Consider the following 26,437-nt stretch of genomic DNA (forward strand, 5'->3'; position numbering starts at 1 on the left):
GATTGTTTGAGATAGTTGAAGATCATAACTTCTGGGTGTTGGTTTTATTCAAAACAGAGAAATTGTCAAAGGCAGTGAAACCAATTAATAATTGAATAATTCGGAAAACAAATAATTATGCGCTTTACATTTTTTGAGGAAAAAAACTGTTGGTTTTTGATACGGGATAAGCATATATTTTTTGTGAATAGTGTTTTCAGTGTAAGAAAGGACACAAATCAATTGTTATGTAAATATTGCACACAGTTAAGGCCGTGAACATGTTAACATACTATGAGCCAAGGCTCCGTGTTGAAGGCCGTACATTGACCTATAATTGTGAACTTTTATAAATTGTTATTTGGATGGAGAGTTGTTTCATTGGCACTCATACCACATCTTCCTATATCTATGAATATGAACCATACTTTGTTTGCAAATGACCTGAGAGATAACTAACTTGCCATAGCGAAGAAGCGTGCTCTTGTATAAGTTTTGATGTCTAGGTACATATGAACACCTAATCATTTCCACCAAAAAATATAATGTAATTGCATTCAGTAAATGGACATCCATGTAGTTACGTACACATTCAATTTGTTTTCAACACGAATCGCTTTATATTGTTGCATAATGTGGAGATCTGAACAATAATTCAAATGATATTATTCTGATTTCATTAGCTTACAGTCTGATATCCTTGGGTATGGTTCGGTGATATTAAATGTACAATTTAGTATTTAAATGTGAACCACTTCACGATACGCATTACTGTAATTATGTTGAATAAGGAATACGACAGCATTTTTCAGCACTTAGGTGGATTTGGTATATATCAGAAATTTCAATTACTGTTGTTAGCACTTCCAACTTTATTCGATGCCACTACGACGATGATGCTTGTTTTCATGTTAGGAGATCAACCACACAGGTAATAATCTATCAATTTGATGTCCATTTTTCCATTTCATGCACTTTTAGATAATTCGTGTAAATTCTGCGTTATTTTCTCATAAATTATGTTACTACAATGTGTTAAATTTTATTCAAATGTCAAAGTCCGTTTTAGACTGAAATGTAGGTGCCAATGAAAACCACTTTACTCTATAATGTCGGAATTACAGATCTGCAAAATATAGTTAAGTGGAAAACAATGTTGTGAAATTAATGGAGTTCATCAAAGCAATCTGCGGACCGTAGTCTGCAGAAATCCCTTGTGGGCCAGTTTCATAAAGCTGTCTTATGATAGTCCGAAATAAGAAAATCTCTTAAAGTTTGTCATAAAGTGAGGAGTACACGAGAGGTGTCTTATGATAGTCATACGTTTATTTATATCAATTCAACTCCTCGTTTTAAATATTAATTTTGCAAATTATCTAATTATCCATTCTCCTTTCGCATGTGTAAGTTACAAGTCAAATTAATGAAAGTTTCCTAAAATAAGAAGTGTCCTCAATGTGGTCCAAAAGTTAGAATATATACGTATTATAGGTAGTCCTAATAGTTACGATGTTCAAAGTTGAAATAAAAACAACAAATATGTAGTAAACTAAATATTTAAAATACTTTTGAATACAATATTAAACTTTTATACATTAGAATAAAACCAATTAAACCAAATATTCTAATATAATATTTATTTAATATACAATTGTGTTGCATAATTTAAAATTTGTATAAAAATTTGATCCTAAACATACTTCCAGATATCATTTATAGTATTCAATTTGATCTTTTTTTAATAATAAGCATATTACAAGAACTCTGTCTGTGTGTTCTATAACTTAAATGATGCATATGAGATATTCCGGAGTCATTCGGTGAGCTGCTTTTATAACTAAAATTGATTTTCTATATACAAAATAATAAGAAATGGGCAGCAAGCATAGCTCTACAAAATGTTTTAGTGACGATGTCATTTTATCAAGCTTATTTTAAAAAGTTCGTGAAGCTATTTTTTAAATTTTGAAATTAGATCATCATCAGCAATTGTTTTGCTCCTCAAGACATGGTGAAATAAAAGTTTAAATGTGGAAACCATTGGACTTTTTTTTCAACTAAGACTAATAAAATACATGTATGGAAATCGAGAGGACATTTGGACAAAACTAGTTTATATAGATAAAATTTGAAGCACGAATAACGCACAAAGTTTTGTGTCTAAACTAAGGTTTGTCTTTGTATGAAATTAAATGAAATTCATTTGTATTGTTTTTAATCATAAATAATAACGTTTCTACTATTAGGACTATTCGCATATAAACCGTACATCTATTTAAAATCTAATAGATCTTTTTAATGTATCAATTACCATGTTTATGCTATATACGTAGACACGCTAATTCATACATTAAAAAAGTTGTTTTGAATTTTAAAGAGATATACGCATATAAAACTTTTTTAATGTATGAAATAGCGTATTTAAAGGGGCACTAGCTACGAGATGTATAAACAATCTAAAATATGATTTTTGTTGTTCAATCATTAATGAAAGTGATGTGTTGAAATAATAATTCGTTTTCAGAAGCCATTATGCTTCACTTTTGTCAAAACAATAGAAGAAACATTGATAATGTATTATTCACTTACAAGTTAATAAGTCAACCTAATTTAACAAAATAGTCTAGAATATTTGTTATATATTCAATTATGTTGCACGATTCGAAAATTCGTAAACAAACTTGATCCATAACATACTTTAAGATATCAGTTATAATATTTCATTTGAGTTTATTTTTGTATAATAAGCATATAACAAGAACTTTGTCTGGGTGTTCCAGAACTAACATGATGCACATGAGATATTCCGAAGTCATTCGGTGATATGGTTATAAAACTAAAATTGATTTTCTATATACAAAATAATAAAAAATGGGCAGCAAGCATAGCTCTACAAAAATACTAGTTACGATGCCATTTTTTTCACGCTTATTTTAAAAAGTTCGTGCTGCTTTTTGTAAGCTTAAAAATTATATGATCATCAGCAACGTTTTTGCACCTCATCATGGTGAAATAATAGTTTTAATGTTGAAATCATTTGACTTCTTTTTCAACTAAGGCTGATCCAATACATGTATGGAAATCGAGAGGACATTTGGACAAAACTAGTTTATATAGATAAAATTTGAAGCACGAATATCGCACAAAGTTTTGTGTCTATACTTAGGTTTGTTTTTGTATGAAATTGAAAGAAATTCATATGTATTGTTTTTAGTTATATATAATAACGTTTCTGTTAGGACTATACACATATATAACGTTATATATATTAAAATGTAATACCCCGTAGGACCCTTTTAATGTATAAATTAGCATGTTTACGTTATAATGTATACTTAAGGGCATACAGTTTTGATCCCATGATGAGATTTTGATGAAAATTTGTATATAGGCTATTTTTACCTGATTAAATCAAATGTGTAATGAAAAATATACCTTCATGTCCTACTTTTGCGTAACATGAGGTCGAAAGTTCAGATATTTGCTCAAAAGTTTTATTTGTGGACGTATTTTCCTTTCGATTGCAATCAATAGCTTTTGTTTTAAAAGATAATTACAAGCTGTTTTTGTTAAATTATTTGTAATTTCTGTTTTATAGAAACGTCCTGTATAGTTATGCATTTTATTTTTACAAATAACTCATAATTATCAAATGTTCATGAATGTAGAAAAAAGTAGTTTTTGCTGTATATCTGTCAAATTAAAAACAAATGCATTGTTGACTTTTTTTCAAATAATCTTCAAACGTCATCAAACTTAATGCCATTTTATAAAAAAAGTCCATGAACTCGTGTTCAAGTTAAATCAGTTTGAATGATAAGAATCAGTCGAGCAATGCATCTTTTCCCGATATGACACAGCTTACGTCGTAAAAATAACATTTTACGGTAGCACCGTGTAGCTGTAGCGTATGCCCTTTCAATTGCTACATTAAAAAGATGCATTATATTTTAAATTGATATACGCATGTATAACTTTTTAATATACCAATTAGCGTGTCTCAGTTACATTCTTAGACATTTATATATATATATTTATTTATTTACACGAATTAAATATACAGACTATAATTTCAGACTTGTATCACCATCACTAGTGATCCACTGGATAAAATCTGGCGTAGAGTTATCACTCGTTCAGACGTACTTATAATTTAATTATTTCTGTGACTGCATCCTACATTACTATGTAAAATTTTCGACGAAAGATAATTCATCTGATCTGTAATATTCCATCTGCATGCCTTTTATATCATGTTATGTATTACGACGCTAGAAAAAAAAAACTGACGAAGAAAGGTTAAATCAGGATATAAATAAGAGAGACTTTTATCATAACCGCACAAATAAATAATTGTAAGACTGACTATTTCTCAAAAGCTGTACAGACTAATTTAAAAACGAGTGAAATCTCAAAACATCTAAAAGATTTAAATGCAGAATCAAAATCCCCAATAGCAAGTGTAACATTTCAAGGATCTAATGTCAATGAACCAGAAAAAATTTCCAAGCTGTGTATAAAATGAAAGAAAACATATTTTATACATACATTCGTATAAACAAGTGAAAACTCTACGATAGATGCATCCATTAGATTACAAGTGAAGTCAAACACATATTGTACTCATTATAACCCTAAATATCAGCACAACAATGGAAAATCTGCTTATTTGCTGGGATTGCAAATTTTGCAAATTTGCAGATTTAACGTTTGTGTGCTGATATTTAGGATATATATAGTTTGCAAGAGACATTAGGCTTACTGAGTGAAATCAAATAAATAATGTTGGAAATAAAACGATATTAAAAAAATAAGTTCTAACCAAATGGATGAGTGTCGCTTATATATTTCTGAACAGATTTAAAAATAGAAGTATTTATAGTATACGAAAATAATCGATTTCCTACGGAATCCCTAGAAGTTAATGACTATAATTTTATCTCAAAAAGACTGTGATGATTAAAATTTTAATCCTCTGGCGAATGCTCCCTTTCATAGTGAATACGATATATTATGTCTTCTTGTGAGTTGTGTTGACTAGTCCATGATATAGTAAAATTTGATTTCGGTGTTGGACAGAACGTTTACAGGTATGCGGTAAAACCGAGACTAGGGGGATCCTAATTTAAGATTGTATTTATTAGGTTTAAATGTCATAGACTGAAGTAATTGGAGAACAAAAAAATATTTCTTTCTTGTAGGCATTTTAAAGGAAAGATAGAATAGATAATTCAGTTATCAAAGAGTATGGGGAATCAAGCCGTTTTTAAAACAAATACGTATATCGGGTATAATATTACTTATTTTACTGTCATGTTTGTTTGTTATATCCCCTGATCCTATGTTTGATTGTAAGAGATCAGTTTGTCCATACATTCCTTTTTCATTCGTTCTCAACACAAAAGAATAAAATGAAAATAAAATTTTACTGATTTCAAATTTTGGCATAATTTTGATTCCATTTATTTATATTTCAAAATGGGCTGATTTGAACTTTTTATATTTCATTAGATTTTAATGAGATGTATAGGCACACCAGGGGTATCAATGTCATTTTCCATAATGCACATTTCCAGGGATATTACTGTCAAAAATGATTGCTTCAATTTTCGAACGAGTCATATTAATATAACTTTTAGAAAATGTTCACGACTCTTTTCACATTTTTGTCTCAGCATTATTTAAAAAAAAACCTTTTATTCCTTTTTTATGTTGATAACGTTGCAGGGTCGAATTGGGAATGGGGAGGGAGTGAAGACAAATAATCGCTCTGTTATTTAGTTTTTGAGACGCATTTAATTAACCTTGCTTGTTTGCAGTCATATCAGCACATAGCTTGTTATTTCACTAATTTTTTTTTTATTATGAAAACATTTTATGCTGGTCATTCGTAGTCTATTTTTAAAACATTTGTCAGCAAAATTTTTTTTTTTTTAAATTAAACTAGAAAGACCAGATAGTACCGATTCATATTGCCATAGAAAAATGTAAAATCACAAAACTACTGAAATCCGAGGAAAATTAAAACGAAAATCCCCTAATCAAATGGCAAAATCAAAAGCTCAAACACACCAAACGAATGAATAACAACTGTCATATTCCTGACTTGGTACAGGCATTTTCTTATGTAGAAAGTGGTAGAATGAACCTGGTTGTATAGCTAGCTTTATCTCTCACTTGTATGAAAGACGTATCAAATTTCATTAAATTGACAACGATATCGATGTGTCAACAAAACAATTAGACACAATATGTAAAGTCATAAATGGGTTATAGCAGACAACATTGTGTTATAATCTTAATCACTATAAAAACAAACAAATATGTAACAAAGATGCACAAAAAGTGCTATATCAAATTTAACAACCTGATTTATTGCTTTTTTATTATACAATTTTATTAATCTATGAGTAATCAACCTATATAGGTGCATTTCTGTAAATACCTACTATGCAATTTCCGTTTACGGCTAACACTGTACCACTTTTACTATGAAGTTTTGATTTTTTTTTAATTTTTTCTCCTATAATGGAAAGTTCATATGCAGTTACTATTTTTTTTCAAATGTCAAAATATAGGGCTGTGCGGTATATTTTCAACGTTTATATGCCGTGAACTTCTAAGAGTTTAAACTTACACTAAAATTCTTTACTTCCTCAACCTTGACTGTAGGGTTCCCACATATTTCAATGTGACCAAAATGCATATGCCTATTTACTGGTAACATTCCCAAGTTATGTCTCTACGAGATGAAACATAGAGATCATATATGTGAACGTTAACAGAACTAATTATCTAACAATAGTATACATATCCCCAAAAGAGGCGTGGTTTGTGCAACCTAAAAAATTAAAAGAAATTCAGTACTGGGACCGAATCCTTACCCTGACAGTCATATGGTTAGATTAACATTATGTCTGACGTAGAATCGCGCGTTTGATGTACATTAGTTGATCAGCATGAAAACTTCGCACAGGTAGATATAAAATAATTTCGTCGTTCAAAGTATGAACAGTCTATAGTTCTTATCCGCATATCCGCATATCCTCTGCAGAATCTAAATAGAAGTTTCCCTTTTCCTTACTGCTGCTTGTCTATATGCTATTGTGAACTTCCAAAAAAGAGCCACATCGTTATGTATCAAAGAAACACAAAAACTTTTTTTTTTAGTTCTGTGATTCAAATTTGGATAAGTGAAATCCATGCGCTGTGATAAGGTATCAATTTGATAATAGAAAAAATAGACGTAATCAAGATTTCATTCCAAATCTGTAATTATGAAACTTCTTTTTAAAGTGTTACTGTGTCTGCGAAATTTGAGATGTTCAAACAGTTTCTTAAAGAACTAATTGCTCTTAAAGGAAAATAAGTAAAGCTAAACTATGTATTTATTACTTTTATGCAAATCATAAGAAGACGACACCTAACACTCATATTAACAAGATATAAAGAGTTTTTGGTATCTATGAAACGTTTTCTAAAGCCCAGATTAGTTTTCTCTCAACCGATTAATGACTTTTGAACAGCGGTATACTACTGTTGCCTGCATTTCTATCTAACTTTTAGTTATGGGTGTGGTTAGGTGACATTAAAAATTCTAGAATTTGAAATTGATACTGTTAGTCACAAGAGCATTTAATAATTTAGTTAAGGAAAAAAAAATAACCTAAACATATTGACAGATATCTCTTTTCGAGATATTTGATTTTTTAAATGACGTGAAAAGGTTGACTCGGACCTTATATTAAACATTATCATTAAAAATGTCTTTTAACGAGCTACTGAAGTCTTTTGTGTAAAGAGAATGGGTAACATGGGACAAACTATACTGACGAACTTAAGAAACGCAACACTAGTTAATTTGTTTTAATTCCCATTTTAAAATTTGCCAGACGTTTTAATTTAGATTTCATAATGACATTAATTACTTTTTTGTCTAAAAGAAGTTTGCATTTTGAAAGTTGTACTGATTACGTCATTTTTAATATTCAAATCAAATAGTATGAACTGTAACCATTTTCCATTTTATCGATGAAAGGCAATGACTACCTGTAATCGACGTCAACATGACTGTAAAAAAATAAACCAATGTGAATTCTTGTTGGAAGGACAGAAAGAAGGGTTTCTATCGTGAAATTATCCGGTAACTACACGATCATGTTTTCATGCCCGACATATTTTTATGGGCTGTTTTACAGAGATACAACGTCGATTAAAACTCATTTAAGTGAGGGTATTGTAGTCCAGTGGCTACAAGCATATTTCAGACGAATTGTGCACATCCTGCTACAAGCATGAAAACTGTCATACACCTTCTTAAACTATTAAATTACTCTTTAAATTCAGATAGGGAGGCATTTGAAAAAAATGTCTCACTTCCGGTAAAATTAAAAAAGGCGGACATCATACCTTACTTAATCAGCCAAATATCGAAGACTATTATGTGAAAAGGTGTTATTATCATGCTACTATCGTAATATTTGGTTTAAACCTTTTCTATTTACTACTTTTAGACAAATTATATAGATTAGATGTCTTCAAAAACACTTATTCCGGTAAAATCCGTTATTGTGGACATTGTAAAACATAAGCTTATTTTTTAGGCAGAGAAATTCAAACGTGTTTTAACGTATTGCTGCTATCACTATATTGTGCAAGAACCTTTATTTGGTGCTTCTCAAATATGAAGGTATGGGGCATAGTCTTCAAAACCCCTACTTCCGATAATGTCCAATATGGTGGACATAGAAATGTCAATTTTTAATTTAAATATTTCAAAATGTAAAAAAAAAGTTTTTTGCTGGTCATTTAACTTTTGGCTTTAAGTTGTCCTCAAAATTACTAATTTTCTATTATGTTTTAAATGTTTTAAACACTTCCGGTAAAAAATAAATATGGCGTAAATTTCAGAGATGTGTCCTCAGTCCATCTTTATATCTTCGATGTAGAGTTTTGGATAGATTGATTCAAACAAAATAAAGTTACTAAAGTATTATGCTTTAAAAAACATTTTAAGAATTACTACTAATTGTCCACAAATACATGTCTCACAATCAACATCACAAGCATTCAAAGCAGTGCACGGGAGACCCGATTTTCCACAATTATAACGACGGCGGCATCCTTTCTTACATCCTTAATGTACAAACTCCTCACAAGATGTTGAGTCCTCAGAAAAAGTTTTTAAAAGGATTCCCATGGATCCTCTTTATCCCATCCAATAGCGCCTGGACTGGATAGCAGAAGAGCCAATTCCAAGCTCGTCCCCTAACACCCTAAAACATCATATCTCCGACATAGTCCTTTTTCCTTTTCAAGCAAACAAAGAACCGTATCACAACTGGTAAAGGCAGGAATCACAGGAAGTGTGATAACTTATGGCCTATTGCTTTTAAAAGGTCATGCATAGAAATTTATGTAAAGCTTATTGCCCTTCCAAACACAAGCAATAAGTCGTCTACCCCTATGTCACGGAATAGCGAAACAGTAATGACAGCATCATCATTAACGACTGTTCGAATCATGACTTGTTTAAGTCCGTGTTTTACTGAATCAGACACATGCATCATGATTCTAGTTTCAGCCTCGTAATGTGAACATGGTGCTAAACTTGAAACATCATCATTTGGGGGATAAGATAGAACACCCTAAGCATTTGTTGCTACAACTACCATACGCATCCAAGACTTCATCCACTCTTGTTACATTTTCTAGGTGTTTCTTAAGGTAAGGTCTTAATACAACATACTCGTTAGGAAATACTTATTATTTATTATTACAATTTTTCTATAGCGCTAAATCTAAAACAATATTACTCAAAGCGCTTTACATCACATGTTAAACGAAATATACACACAGACAGTGATAAAAATATAAAACATGAACACACAAAATAAATATTTAAGTGTTAAAACTTTCCTAGATAAAAGGATTAATAATGTGGAAATTTTTACAAAAAAGTGGAATATATATATCAATGAATCAAAATAAAATTATACTGAATAAAGTTGGTAAAATAAAATAGCCAAAAAAGTCTAAAATAAGATTGCTATTAAAAATTATCAAATATAAGTTAAAAATTTGAAAACGTATTCAAAAGATGAAAAAGGAATATTACCATGTAAAAATATAATTACTGAAATGAAAAAAAATATGTGTGCTACTAAAAACATACAATGTACATATTATAAATGAAACATATCTCCAGTTAAAAGAAAGGTTCGATAAATCAAAAGCAGGCTAACGTCTATGGCACAATGTATCACAGAAACGAATTTAAGGGATTAAAAATGCTTGTCGAAAAAAGTGAGTTTTTAAGTTCTTTTTGAATACAGGCACTGACTTTGCATTTTGAAGTTTTTTTGGTAATGCATTCCAAAGGATGGCCGCTGCTTGATCAAATCTTCTATTGCCGTAGGTTTTGGTTCGCACAATAGGAGTTACGAGTGTTAAGTTGTTTTCAGACCTTAATGATCTTGATGGCCTGTATAAATTTACAAGTTCACTAAGATATAATGGCGCTTCATGTTTCACGGACTTGAATACATATAATAATATTTTGTATTGCACCCTGTATTGCACAGGCAGCCAGTGAAGAGACTCAAGTGTCGAAGTAATGTGTTCGTATTTCTTTTTTCTTGTAACCACTCGCGCAGCAGTGTTCTGAACCCTTTGTAGTCTCTGAATCATGTAAGCTGGTAGTCCATAAAGTAAAGCGTTGCCATAATCCAATCTAGAAATAATTAACGAATTGACCAGAGTTTTACATGCATCCTCGTTGATGTACGGACGTATGCGGCCTATATTTCGTATTTGATAAAAACATGATCTCGAAACTGAACTGACTTGTTGGTGCATTGACAGAGTCTTATCAAAATGAACACCCAGATTTTTAATACACTCAGAACTTGTAATGATGTTTCCTTTAAAGGTGAGATTGCAATCCTTCAAATCTTTCACTCGGTTTTTCGGAGCAAATAGCATCAGTTCTGTTTTGTCCTCGTTCAGTTTAAGCATGTTTTCACACATCCAGGAACTTATATCGGCCAAACAGTCCTCAATTCGATTCGATGTGTTTTTCCAGTTATCAAGAGGTTCGAAAACTAAATAGATCTGCGTATCATCGGCGTAACATTGATAAGACATGTTGTGACGTCTACAGATTTCGCCGATCGGCTTCGAAAATATAGTATATAGCTTTGGGCCAAGGACGGAGCCCTGCGGCACACCGCAAGTAAGACGAAATTCGTTGGAGTGGGCCGAGCCTACTGCTATACGCTGTGTCCTATCTCGGAGGTAAGAGAGTAACCATTTCAGAGCAGAACCTGAGATTCCAAAAGCATATTCTAATCTAGCTTCGATAATGTTATGGTCAATCACATCAAACGCCGCTGAAAGGTCGAGCATCAATAAAACGGCACAACAGTTTTTGTCTAGCGCACTTGCAATGTCATGGTGAACTCGAAGTAACGTTGTTTCGGTTGAGTGAAATACCTTGAAACAACAGTAGGTGTAGTCTCGGCTGCGTACATAGACAATAGTTTGAAGGCTTGTAACAACAGTGGATGTAGTCTCGGATGCGCACATAGACAATAGTTTGAAGGTTGCTACTAGAAGAAAGAGCTAGGAGAAAGGGAATACACAGACGAGTCCATGTTCAAAACAAATCCTACAATTTTGCAAAGTTTTTGAGAAATGACGACAATAATAAAGAACTTTTAAGTTTTCATTCACAGCATCTTGCTCAATAAAATTTTGAGGAAAAGGTAGTTGTAGCAACAAATGCTCAGGATGTTCTGTGTTATCCATCACATGATGATGTATCAAGTTTAGAAACATGTTAACATGAAGAGGCTGACACTAGAATCATGATGCATGTGTCTGATGCAAATGAGTCATGTTTCGAACAGTCGATACTGATGTTGCTGTCATTGCTGTTTTGCTATTCCGTGACATAGGGGCAGACGAACTTTGGCTTGCGTCAAACACACGAAGCAATGCATGTGTTTTTTTTAAATTGATAGATGCATTTTGTGCTTTTTTGTTAAATACTTGTTTATTTTGAGATTGCAAGAATTGTTTCACGAAGAAAACAAAAACAAAAATATCATCCCTGGGTTCAAATTTGATTTCGCTTTGAGAAGTTTGTTCGACTTCAATTATTCGGTATGCTACACAAAACATGTTTCACCCCACAGGGTTTTGCGCCTGTCTCAAGTCAGGAGCCTCTGGCCTTTGTTAGTCTGGTATGTTTTTTTTTTATTTTAGTTTATTTATATGTTTTGGAGTTTAGTGTGACGACCATTTTCACTGGAATAGTACACATTTTTGTTAAGGGGAGATCTGAATCCTCCTGGTGCCGAATTTTCCCGTTGTGTTAAAGACCAATTGGTTGCTTTTGACTGCTTTCTGCTTTTTTGTCGGGTTTGATGTCTTTTTGATACATTCCATTTTTCTGTTCTCAATTCTATCAATACCATCAGGTAAGTGAGATGTTGAATTTCTTAAAACATGGTATGGTTAGCCTGAATAGTAGTTATATGAGGATCAATCATGATTTGGTAAAATAAAAAAATCAACACAAGGTGTGTTGCGGTTTAGTATATTTTACCCTGTATCGTAGGGAAAACACAAGGAGTTCGAACATCGGACAAACATCCCTCTAAACCTGACATGACTTCATCCTTTATGGAGTATGACATATTTGTACTTTTTTCTTTTTTTTTATTAACAAGGTATATATTTTCATTTCAGATGTCGACTTCCTGACGTTGAAGACAATGTGTATTCACACCCACCCATCTTCCATTCGGGTGCCTTAAATATCAGCGCATATAATACTAGTCAATGCTATCTGAACATAAATGGTACAAACAGTCCGTGCAATGACTGGGTGTATGACACAACATATTACCAATCTACACTCATTTCAAAGGTTGGTATCATTTGATTTTTTGTTTAACAGTAATTGTCTTCCTGTAACTTCATTATTCATATTGTTTTCAAATTTTGCAATTTAAAATATACCGCATGCAATTTAAGTGAACCTTCTTAATCTTACAGATGATATGAGTTTCATCCCCGTGTTTTAACTATTGTAATTGACCTAACTATATATATTTACAATATTGTCACTTATCTTTTTTGTGTGTGTATTTATCTAAATTTAACACTTTCTCCCTATTTAGGATTTATATCCCCCCCCCCTAACACATTTTTTTTAAGACCATTAATTGCCTTTTTGATTTGGCAAGTGTGAGTTTACGAAAAACGTCGACCATGCGAGGTGACGTTTAACTGGAAAGAACACAATTTATTTGCAGATAAATGTAAAAGAAAAAGAAAATCTGCTTACATATTACAAAATGTTATAAGAAAAATTGTCACCGTAGTATTTTTCGACTTTTTTAAGCATATATTCACAACTTCACAATTGTTCCCAACGCTTTTAGTCGCTTCGACACCTGCCTATTGTTGAAGACCATGCTTTTACCTCTTAATGTTTTTCGTGCTTTTGTGTCACTCATTTGCATACTAATTTACGTAACTACACACCTCTATTTACATGAGCAATCACACACATATCTATTTCTTTTCTTAAATCTTCTTAATGGACTTATGAACATGAACCCGAAAGTCATAAATATTTGTTAACTATATGTATGATTTGAAAATTGATAAAAATTTCGAGGTATTTTTAAACGTTTCTGGCATAAATTGAATACACATTTCATCATATTTCAGAAATTCTGATAATAATCTTAGATGGCTCCCTGATTATATTTTATTGAATGTTACGTTATTACTGAATTTAGGTTATCTGCATCTCATATATGTACGAAACTTCTAGATATTTAAAAATGTGCTTATATTCATGAAAATGTCTCCTATATTTATATGTACAAAACTTTGATGTTTAAACATGTGCATGAATTCGTCAAAAGGTCTGATAGATTTCTTCTTATATATAACTGAATTATAGGCAGTCCAATTTTACTAAAAGATCTTTTAATCAAATACTATAAACATATATTGTTTGTACCAGGAACATGTATTTTGCGCAATAGATCGATATCAGTATGTTTATGTCTGTACTCTCTAACAATACTGTGTCACATGCTGCTATAATCACACGAAGCATTCTAACGGATGTATTGATATTTAAAACAACTTTTTTCATTGCTATTTTTTGTATTGTAGTTCAATATGGTTTGTCAGGACAAGTTTATGCGCAGTCATATTTTACTTTCTCATTTCTTTGGAACGTTTTTTAACGCCATTTTTTGTGGACTGCTTTGTGATGTGTAAGTATTATTTCCAGTCCATAATATATTTTCCACGCATTTACTCCATTTATAATTCTTTGATAGAAAAAAGTTATCAAAGGTACAAGGTTTATAATTTAGTACGCCAGACGCGCGTATCGTCTACATATGACTCATCAGTGACGCTCATATCAAAATATTATAAAGCCAAATAAGTACAAAGTTGAAGAACATTGAGGATCCAAAATTCCAAAAAGTTGTGCCAAATACGGCTAAGGTAATCTATGCCTGGGATAAGAAAATCCTTAGTTTTTCGGAAAATTCAAAGTTTTGTAAAGCTGTTGCTGATGGAGAAAATAATCACGTCAATTACATCAGTAGTGTATTGAAAAGAATGACAACAATAATCTTTCCAAAAAGTCTGTTTGACCTTAACATTTTATATAACCACATGTTGTGTTGTCACAACAGCAAACATTTGTTAACAAAGTACCAAAAAAGATAGTTTTACAAACGCCATTGTACCAATCTGCGCAAAAATGAGGTCAGTACTCTGTAGCGAAGTTGCCGTACTCAATGTTTTGAAAAAGTACAAAGATACGATGTTGGAGATCAAACAGTTTAAAACACAACCACGAGGATGAAATAAAATGAACTTCATTAATATGTCACTACGCTGTAGGTTTGTTTACACTAATCACTAACTAGCGTACTATTTTGTTATTTATATTTAATCATACATTTGTATTCTTTGCAGATGGGGTAGAAAACCAACGTTGATTTTAGGAATTTTTCTTTTGATTATACCAAATGTCATTCGTCCTTGGATTCCACACCTATTTCTAGTTGCCATATGTGAATTTCTTAATGCAACTGGTAGCAATTTATCATACGTCGTTCCTTTTACTATGTGTAAGTTGTGTTATATTTATTTTTTCATATTGCTTATTATTGTATCTAAGAATTCATGTATCGGTTAAATTCATTAATCTATTCATAGGAAATTTTAACCATATAAATGAGATAACATTTAACAGTAACTAGTTTTAATGGCTTTTGCTTTAGAATATGTTTAGATACAAAAATAAAACTGTATACTAAAGTTTGGAACTATAGGTTCAACTCTCCCGAATTCCTGTTAGCAAAGTTATATATACAGTGCAAGTGTTTTATTAACTCAGGAATAGATTACCTTAGCCGTATTTGACAAAACTTGTAGGGGAATTTTGGATCCTCAATGCTCTTCAAATTTTGTACTTGTTTGGCTTCATAAATATTTTGATCTGAGCGTCACTGATGAGTTTTATGTAGACGAAGGCGCGTCTTGCGTATTAAATTATATTCCTGGTACATTTGATAACTATTATAAGTAGGTTTATACATTATCCTTAGTTTACTTTAACTAACAATTAACTATCTATAATGATAATTGAATAACAAAAAGCCAATGGGCGGCGATGCAATATATAGACAATCTAAGCTCGACAAATACAGTCGAGCAATACGAGCCAATTGTAAAATTAGAACATCATGAAGTTCCTGCACTGTTTTAGTAAATTGATCTATGGTCATTTGATTTAATAGTTTAGTGCGTAATGTTTTTGCCTCAAAGTTAAGTTTGTATATGTTACTCATTTACAATAAGAGAAGGTGCTCATTTTTGGTTTCCTATGTCGTTGTGTTGTTGTTATATTAACGCACACCAACGCACACCCTGACTTAAGTTTTAATCATACAAGACTTATTTATTTTTTTCTAGTGACAGAATTGGTAGACCCTGCACATCGTGTTCTAGCTTCCTTTACAATATATATGGCATATTGTATCGGATGTTACGTTTTGTTGGTATATGCTTATTTTATCAGGGATTGGGAAACCCTGATACAAGTCGTCTCCGTGCCTATAACGATTTGCCTTTTCGTGATGTTGTAAGTAATTCTGCAATGTTACAGGAAGTTATATTTCCGTACACCAAACTTCAAACAATAATTGTAGTAAAATATGTATTGAATTTATAAAGAGTTAATGAATAACGTAAATCTTTGAAAGTTTCTATGGTCATGTGATATTTTCAAAGCAGAAAAGAAATCTGCTTGCATACTGATACGTCGACAACTCTTATAAAATTCATATATTAACTTTAAAATAAATACATACATATAAAATTGACAACTATCCTACCTTTCTTTGTTCGACCTATTTGATATTTTCTCTTCACAGATTTGTGCCGGAATCACCAAGATGGCTTTTGCTCAAAGGTCGAACGAAAGAAGCCATGAACATTTTCAAACGCACAGCAAAATTTAATAAAACTAAAGTTGATTTTAATCCAGAAGATATTACAGTAAAAGAGGGGAAACGGTTATCATTCACAACAGGCTTAAAAATAATGTTCAAATCTAAGCCAATGATGGGACGGTTTTTTATTTTAATGATTAACTGGTGAGTAATTTAAATATTTCCTCTATTACAGTAACGATACATTTGTATCGTAAAATTTGTGTATGAAAACCTATTGTAGCTTTATTTCATTAGTGGTGTCCAAAGGGAAACCGATGCAAAACAAATATTGTCCCTTTTTGAAGGCGCCGGTCAATATTAGACGTTTAGTACAATTGTGGAAGAATTTGTATTCCTCTATACGTTTTAAAAATATAACATCAACAACCTCTCGAATGAGAGATGAATCAAAATTAATCTTCTTTTAAATGTATTTTTTTTACCTAACGATGTATTCTGCTGTGGCTATCAAAATATTAATGGATACATCTTTGTTTGCTGATTGTTTTAAACATTTTTTTACTACTAATTGTTTATAGATATAAAAAAATGTGGTAAGATTTTCAATGAGACCACTCTCCATCCAAGTAACAATTTGTAAAAAGTAAACCATTATAGGTCATATTACACAGAGCCTTGACTTACAATTAACAGCAATCTATAAGGGGCCCCAAAATAACTTAAACAGTGTAAAACCGTTCAAACAGGAAATCCAACGGTAAATATCGACAAGCGGCAAAAAGAAAAGGTAAATTTCTTATTTACATTCTGCAGAAGATATGCCTAAAAGAACTATAGATTATATTCTTTACATGCTTTGAACGACAAAATCATTTTATATCTCTACCTGTGTGTCGTTTACATTTTGACGTCAAACACCCAATTCTACGTTAGACTTAATGTTTATCTAACTATTCGGATCTAGTACTTAAAAATATTTCAATTGTTTATGGGTGGATTTGATATGCGTATAAATAAAATTCAAAAATAAGAAAGCAATGAATGAGGTTGTTAAATTTGATATATGCCTTTTTGTGCTTCTTTGTTAAATATTTGTTTGTTTTTATTATGATTAAGATACATGTGGTACTTGTACATCCTGGCATTTATGTTATTGTTTATGATAATTCTCGTATTTTTGTTTTTCATTTTTGCTAATGTGCTTTGTCTATATGCCTTTTAGTGATTCTTCAATACAGATAGCGTAGCTCTGTACTTAAACATTCCGTTATTGTGCTATCGTAAAACATATTTGTTCGCTTGTCTTTCATTTTTGCTATGTGCTTTGTCTATATGTCTTTTTATGTTTTTTTGATACATATATGACGTGGCTCTGTACTTTTACATCCCGTCATTGTGTTATTTTACTATAGAAAATTTGTGTATTCTTGTCTCTAAATGTTGCTAATATGCTTGACCTATATGCTCATTTTGTGCTTCTTTGTTACATTTTTTTTTTAGTGATTAAGATTATAACACAATATTGACTGTTGTACCCCTTTTTGACATTTTTATCTATTACATGTATGTTTGTTTGTTTTATTCACGCATCGTTGTCAATATAACGGAATTTGATGCAACTGCCAAACAAGTGAGAGGTTTAGCTAGCTATAAAATCAGGTTCAATCCACCATTTTCTACATGAGAAAATACCGTACTAAGTCAGGAATATGACAGTTGTTATCCATTCGTGTGATTTGTTTGAGCTTTTGATTTTGAACTTATATCTAGAAATTGACTATGAAAGTCGGTTGAAAAAAAAAGAGTTCCAAAGGGTGATATTTGAATCTTCTGTTCGTAAATTGTACGGACGCCATCACGTGTTTGTTGACCGTTATGGAATATCCGTTGCACAGATGATATCGGATATAATCCTTATGTCGTAACTACAAGCCCGTTTCCTTTTAACGAATGTGACCTACCGAATTAGACTATTTACCGGCTTTGTATAATATGGGCAACACGACGGCAGCCACATGTGAAGCAGGATTTGCTTACCCTTTGTAAGCACCTGATATCACCCCCAGTTTTTGGTTGGGTTCGTGTTGCTGTTGTTTACCTATTTGTAAAATTTCTACCTAATGTGTCTGTTTGTTTTGATCACACATCGTTGTCAATATAATGGAATTTGATGCGACAGTCATACAAGTCAGAGGTTTAGCGAGCTTTAGAACCAGGTTTAATCCACCATTTTCTACACTTGAAAATGCCTGTACCAAGTCAGGAATATGACTGTTATCCATTCGTTTGATGTGTTTGTGCTTTTGATTTTGCCATTGGATTCGGGACTTTCCGCTTAGAATTTTCCTCGGTAGTTCAGTATTTTTGTGATTTTATTTCTTATCTATATAAAAAAAACCGAGAAACTTATAAACACCGTCAACAAACGACCTTTAGCTGTATCTAATATCTTCAATTGTCTTATGAATTTTGTTGTTTCCGTAATGTTCAGTACGATCTTAACTTCCAATACTAACCATTGAGTTGTGTGAATGCTAGTACATGCATATTAATGAATTGCACTTAAGACAATTTGGCATATTGTTGGGTTTCAGCCAGAATTACGAATTCCAAACAAATCAATTTTCGTTTGTCAATATTTACATGCTTTTATTATTTAGGTTTGCCATCAGCTTAATATACTATGGAATTTCCATGAATACTGGTGATCTTGGGGGCAATGTATATGCTAACTATGCAATCTCCACAACAGCCGAAACTGTTGCAGTGCTATTGTGTTTTTACGCTGACAAATTACCGAGAAAGAAAATTTACTGTACAGCTATGATATTGGGTAGTACTGGATGTCTCAGTACAATTTTTACATCTATGTACGCAAGTGGAGGTAAATATCTTAAATTTTAAATGGGGTAGTTTCGTGATATTTCATTACTTAGCATTGATATTATATTTCTTTTAAATCAATTCTACGTTCAACTTAGTCACTATTTGTACCCAGCAAAAATGTATTTAAATTTGATAACTTTTGAAAAGGTATCATGTTTTATCTAGAAGATATAATTATATTTTTGTTTTAATTATTCATATAAAAAGCCGCAAATTCGATGTAGTAATTAGGATGAAACATCAGTAGCTATCTAGTTTTTAATCTTTTGTAAATGTGCAATAGATTTGTCAGATTACATATTTTTTTCTTTTAAATGACTTAAACATTTTTTCAGCACTACATTGGGTAACTATTGGACTAGCCATGATTGGAAAGTTAGGCGTTACAACTGCTTTTTTTCTAATTTATCTCATCACATCAGAATGTTTTCCAACAGTAATACGCGCCTCTATGTTCGGACTATGTAGTTCTGGTGCTAGAATTGGATCAATGTCTTCTTCTTACATTGGGAAATTGGTTTGTACTTTTTATAAGCATTTTTTTTATCATTTAAAAAAAAATACTGTTTTAGAGGTTTAATATTTTGATATAACACCAAGTCAATCGGAAAATAAATCAGTGACGTATTACTGATTTAAGACTAGTGCTGAATATGTAATATCTCATTCAAATTAAAATTTCTATTCTCCTGTGTTTTAATTGCAATTTTTAATTAACTCCTACATGTATGAAAGCAACACCAGCCATGTGAATTAATCCTCAGTCAAAATATCGCAATCGATAATAGGAAACGTTAGGTTAAACTACAGACGACTATACTGATATCAAAAGAGTGTAAGACCGCGAAAACATGTCGTTATTGAATTGACACACCATCACAACCAATATAAGAGGTTTACCGTGTTAGTATACAACACCTGTTTATGAAGTTTTCATAATGTGAACATGCACGAGCGTAATGTATTACATTAACTGAGATATGAAAATGCCGTACGAAGGAGGAGAGGGTTTGTGACTGCTGTGTCAAAGTAGAAGTCGTCCATCTATTTCAATATCGAGAAAAAATATTTATTGAGTGACACAAATCAACAATATATCTGAAAGTGACAATTTGCAATTAACAGCGTTCTAATCAGTTGGATTTATGCCAATGGCGAGTTGCTTATATTCAAGTGAACGAAATATAAACATTTTTACTAAAAGAGAGATGAAAGATATCAAAAGGACATTCAATTTCGAAAGTCGAAATTATCTGACCACCCCATGTCAAAAAAAAAGTCTAATACAAACAATAATACACAAAAAAATATTATATAAAAACTAAAGACTGGGTAACACTAAGCCCACTAAAACAGGGGATGATCTCTCGTGCTACCCGTTATAATTCAGAATCTGAAACGGTCATTACATAATCAACAAATAAACACGTTTTGAACTAGCTCAGAGAATATCTTACAGTATTGTTTGCGAATGATGCTTATACCGGTTTAGTAATATGTAGAGCGAATAATGCTTATACCGGTTTAGTAATATGTAGAACTCTCTTTTAAAAAGTGAAGGTGTTGGTACGTAAATTAATGTTTCCATCAGAAACTATGCTATTGTGTGGAAGTCGGTAAACTTACAAAATATTCCAAAAATGGAGATACCTGTTGTTGAGTTATATGCATCTAAATACCTTAGACATACTAAGGGTGGTTCGTTTTGATTTAGTCATTAAAGACTAGATTGAGAAAAAATAGTTTCCTAATAGAAGACACCTTTGTTCATTGAATTGTTGTTCGATCGAAAATAAAAGACGAGCATTGATTGGTCCATGAATGCAAGATACACAAGGACTATATAAAAAAGAAGATGTGGTATGATTGCCAATGAGACAAATGTCCACAAGAGACCAAAATGACACAGACATTAACAACTATAGGTCACCGTACGGCCTTCAACAATGAGCAAAGCCAATACCGCATAGTCAGCTATAAAAGGCCCCGATAAGACAATGTAAAACAATTCAAACGAGAAAACTAACGGCCTTATGTATATAAAAAAGGAACGAAAAACAAATATGTAACACATAAACAAACGACAACCACTGAATTACAGGCTCCTGACTTTGGACAGGCACATACATAAATAATGTGGCGGGGTTAAACATGTTAGCGGGATCCCAACTCTCCCCTAACCTGGGACAGTGGTATAACAGTACAACCTAAGAACGAACTATAAAAATCAGTTGAAAAAGGCTTAACTCATCAGATGGACAAAAATACAAGTGGACGTGGCCGGGTACTTATACATCCCGACACAAAAAGACACAATGAACATATCTGAGAGTACTCGAAGTTATCTTATAGATAGTTCAAAGCCACTAACAACTAATAAAAAAATCATGCATCTAAGACTAAACTATCAATCCGTACACATCCAACATGCAATGGATTTAGTGTAAAGACGTCATAAACAGCCAGAGAAAAACATGACCTTGTGCAATGCCAAGTTACAGGTATCGACAGATTGTAGATCCATGAATATGTATATGTATATAACATACTAGCAATATTTAGTTAGCTTTTAATTTACTGATAACAAAATCAATATTTATACCAATAAAAACAATATTCAATGATCTTATTACAGTGTTGAATAGGTAACCTTTTAAAATAAGTTTATTTAAAGGAGCGACAAGTTTACATGGATCATTTATAAATTTCCGGGCACGGTTAACAACATTTCCGTAAAAATGAGGATGTGCTATCCCGTTTGAAAACAACTAAACTTCTAAACCGAATCTTTATATCTATGGAAAAATTTAGTAAAGGTTTTAAGTAATTTATGGTAACGATATCCCTGCTTTAATAATTTACCAGTAATACATAGATTGCGTTCGTTGAAATCTAAAACGTCACAACAGACACGGGCATAGCGAACGAGCTGTGAAATATAAACACCGTCAGGTGGTGCCAAAGGAACATCACCATCTAAAAATGGAAAATTAACAGTAGGGAACAAAAAATCATCTTTTTTTGTCGTAAACTTGAGTGTGGAGTTTCCCGTTTAAAACCGAAATATCTAAATCCAGGAAAGGACAGTTATTACCGAATAAATTTGATTTATTTAAAGTAAGTTCCTTGGGGTAAATTTCAGCAGTATAATGAAAAAATTCTGGAATATTTAACGAAAAAATATCATCAAGATAACGGTAAGTGTTGTTGAATTTATCAATTAAATGCAATTTCGACGGGTCTTTACTGAGTTTAGTCATAAACTGTGATTCGTAACAGTACAAAAACAAGTCTGCTATTAAAGGGGCACAATTAGTGCCCATGGGGATACCTACAACCTGTCGATAAACTTTGTTGCCGAAACGTACATAAATATTATCAAGGAGAAAATTAACAGCTTCAATCATCTCATCACACCTCCAGTAAGTATATCTAGCATATTTACCTTTCTCATTAGAGAAGAAGGCTTTAAATGAGTTGCAGCAAATGTATTTGCATTCAGCTTTACCAAACGACCATTTAATTAGATAGGAACACTTTTGTTTAATAAGATAGTGTGGAAGTGTAGTGTAAAGAGTAGAAAAATCAACACTGTCAACAGAATCAAAAGGACCACCAAAAGCACGTCATTTATCTAAAACATCCAAAGAATTGTTTACACTCCAAAAATGGTTTCTACCACTATGTTCATATATTTTATTACAATAGTTTATGATAAGCTCTTTAATAGTAGTTAATGAACTAGTTAAGAGCACTGAAAGATTAGTTGTAGAACACTTACTAAAGGCCGAGATGAAACGATATTTAAATGTTTTTTTGTGTAGTTTAGGTAGCCAATACATAGAAGGGACCTTCAAACTTTGTTGAAGAAAACCTTGAAATTACTTATTATATGTTTTAAGTTTTTATTTATTGTTCATACTTGATCCGTTTGATAGTAGATAAGTAATGCTCATTGTAGGGAGTACTGATAGATACAAAATTTGGAACTGCTCTACCTCTTATAATAGTTGGATCTGTCGGAACACTAGCTGGGATTCTGTCTTTGTTGTTACCAGAAACAAGAAATACTGAATTACCCGAGACATTCGAAGAAGCATTGCATATTGAAAGGTTAGTATGACATGTTAGTTAGTATATAATATTATCAGCATTCTTTGTCCGTTCTCATGAACTTTTTATGTGTTTTGATTGGTTTCCGACCCTTGAGAGAGAAAAAATATTTAAAAACAAAAGTTGATGCAAAAATGTTAACTCATCACGTGTTCCATGGCGATATAAACCTTTAATGGTGTTTACAAGTAGGATTTTATTTATTGTTTGAACGATAAGAAAGCTAAAAAAAAAATCGTCGGCATAACATATACCGGTATTGACAAATGTATTCAATTTGTTTTCATATTACTACTTAATGAGAATTCACCTTTCAAAAATATTCATTATGGGGAAACATGGTCATGAGAAATTCTTCATGGTGTAATGGGCCAATATTTTACTGAAAGATATAAAATATATGACTGAAGAAAGTCGGGCTCGTTTTGTTTCGTTTGTTTTGACTCAGGTTCTTTAAAATGTCGCTGTCAATTGAATTCACTTCTGCTATACCAATATACTAAATCATACATCTTGAGAAGTTGCCATATTCTTGACTTAGTGCAGGGCATTTTAAGAAAACGAATAACTTGGTATAGTTAGTTATCAAAGGTACCAGGATTATAATTTAGTACGCCAGACGCGCGTTTCGTCTACATAAGACTCATCAGTGACGCTCATATCAAAATAGCTATAAAGCCAAACAAGTACAAAGTTGAAGAGCATTGAGGATCCAAAATTCCAAAAAGTTGTACCAAATACGGCTAAGGTAATATATTCCTGGGATAAGAACATCCTTAGTTTTACGATTAATTCAAAGTTTTGTATACAGGAAATTTATAAAAATGACCACATAATTGATATTCATGTCAACACCGAAGTGCTGACTACTGGGCTGGTGATACCCTCGGGGACGAAACGTCAACCAGCAGTGGTATCGACCCAGTGGTGTAAATAGTTCTCAAAGGTACCAGGATTATAATTTAGTACGCCAGACGCGCGTTTCGTCTACATAAGACTCATCAGTGACGCTCATATCAAATTAGTTATAAAGCAAAACAAGTACAAAGTTGAAGAGCATTGTCATGAACTATTAAATTGAGGGACGGGAGTTTAGATTAGTGTATGTTGTTCAAGGGCAATGAATGGAGTCATGCGATGAATAAACGAAAAAAATACCGTTTGTGATTAAGGTCTGTATATAAATTGAATATATTGATGCACTGCTATAGTAATGACCATACAAATTCACTCACAATATAGCACTGCACTTCCTTATATATTTGTCAATATAATAAGAAATTATAAAGGATTAAGTATTGAGTTTTTGAACTGTGCTGATATTTTAAATCATTGATTTCAGCAATATCGAAGACCAGTCACTAGACTCTTCTGAATCAAAAATCGCTATGGTATCAGTTAAGGATGAACAGTGAAAGAAAATTAATGCGTCATAAAAAAAAATAAAAAAATAGTTAGTTCACACTGTATGATTGTAAACCATGATTGGTACTTTTACATAGAATGACTTTTCGAACATCTTTGATACTATTTCCTTTGATACTGGGCATTTTTTCATTGTAGCCTTTTAAAAATTTTACACATGTTTTGTCAATGAACGTTATTATTTTTCCATTCATATGACAGGAAAATGTACATTATAATTTAGAAACGAATGGAAAATTCTTATCGCTCTTAAGATAGATTATCATTATTTAACTTATAAGTTATATTTGAAATAAAGAGTTCCTTTTCTTCTTACACTATCGCACAATAATGTAAAAACAACTTTATACTATGTTTTGCGTTATTCATTTCCTTTCGGTTTCCGCTACTGAGATCAAACAAGTATTACATTAGGTACTAATAGTGCACCCTAACTAGCCGACTTGTATCTGTAGAAAAGTTATTTCAAACGGGATAGCACATCCTCATTTTTACGGAAATATTGTTTACTGTGCCCGGAAATTTAGAAACATGAACCTGGTAAACTTATCTATACTTAAAATAAACTTATTCTAAAAGGTTACCAATTCAATACTGTAATTAGATCATTGAATATTGTTTTTATTGGTATTAATATTTATTTTGTTATTAGTGAATTAAAAGCAATCTGAATATTATTGTTATATGCATATTCATGGATTTACAATATGTCGATACCTGTATCTTGGCATTGCAAAAGGTCATGTTTTCTCTGACTGTTTATGACGTCTTTACACTAAATCAATTGGATGTTGGGTGTGTACTGATTGATAATTTAGTCTTATATACGTTATTTGTTTTATTAGTTGTTGGTGGCTTTGAATCAGCTATCAGTAACTGCGAGTACTCTCAGATCTGTACTTAAGTGTCTTTTTGTTGTTGGGATATACAAGTACCTGGCCATTTCCACTCTGTGTAGTATTTGTATCCATCTGATGAGTTGAGCATATTTCAGCTGAATTTTATAGTTCGTTCTTATGTTGTACTGTTACACAAATGTTCCATGTTAGGGAAGGTTTAGGATTCCCCTAACATTTTAAAACCCGCCACATTCTGTGTGTATGTGACCGTCCCAGGTCAGGAGCCTGTACTTCAGTGTTGTCGTTTGTTCGTGTGTTACATATTTGTTTTTCTTTCATTTTTTGTGCATACATTATGCCGTTAGTTTTCTCGTTCAAACTGTTTAACATTTTCATTTTGATGCCTTTTCTAGCTGATTATGTGGTATGGGCTTTGCTCATTGTTGAAGGTCGTATGGTGACTTTTAATGGTTATTTTCTATGTCATTTAATCTCGTGTGGAGAGTTGTCTCATTGGCAATCATACCACATCTTCCTTTTTTTTTTACATTATCCCCGTTTTTATTAAGAAACCTTCTAAAAGTCAAACAGAAAAATTATCATAGAAAATACGTAAGACATATTGAAGATGACCTTCTACAAAAAAAAAACCGTTCCAGTGAGTCTTTGCATCTTTCATATTTCAATGAA

At 32.0% G+C, this 26,437-nt stretch overlaps 1 protein-coding gene across 1 annotated transcript; it reads left to right on the forward strand.

Annotated features, from left to right (window-relative positions):
• Positions 1–669: 669 nt before the first annotated feature.
• On the forward strand, positions 670–25,583 carry LOC143048100 (organic cation transporter protein-like). Its single transcript, XM_076221551.1, has 10 exons — positions 670–910; positions 12,733–12,913; positions 14,179–14,282; positions 15,001–15,155; positions 16,003–16,171; positions 16,464–16,685; positions 19,145–19,368; positions 19,706–19,887; positions 23,332–23,483; positions 24,826–25,583. The coding sequence occupies exons 1-10, from the start codon at positions 759–761 to the stop codon at positions 24,896–24,898; spliced, it is 1,614 nt and encodes a 537-aa protein (XP_076077666.1). The 5' UTR covers positions 670–758; the 3' UTR covers positions 24,899–25,583.
• Positions 25,584–26,437: the final 854 nt, after the last annotated feature.

This window comes from Mytilus galloprovincialis, chromosome 10 (genome assembly GCF_965363235.1).
Source record: "Mytilus galloprovincialis chromosome 10, xbMytGall1.hap1.1, whole genome shotgun sequence".
Taxonomy (NCBI): domain Eukaryota; kingdom Metazoa; phylum Mollusca; class Bivalvia; order Mytilida; family Mytilidae; genus Mytilus; species Mytilus galloprovincialis.

Bases quoted from the DNA above. Each gene is read 5' to 3' on its own strand.
- LOC143048100 (XM_076221551.1), top strand. From the start codon at position 759: ATGTTGAATAAGGAATACGACAGCATTTTTCAGCACTTAGGTGGATTT. The intron at 14,283-15,000 runs GTAAGTATTATT...TATTCTTTGCAG, and splicing joins TGTGGACTGCTTTGTGATGT to ATGGGGTAGAAAACCAACGT. The intron at 19,888-23,331 runs GTTTGTACTTTT...TGCTCATTGTAG, and splicing joins CTTCTTACATTGGGAAATTG to GGAGTACTGATAGATACAAA.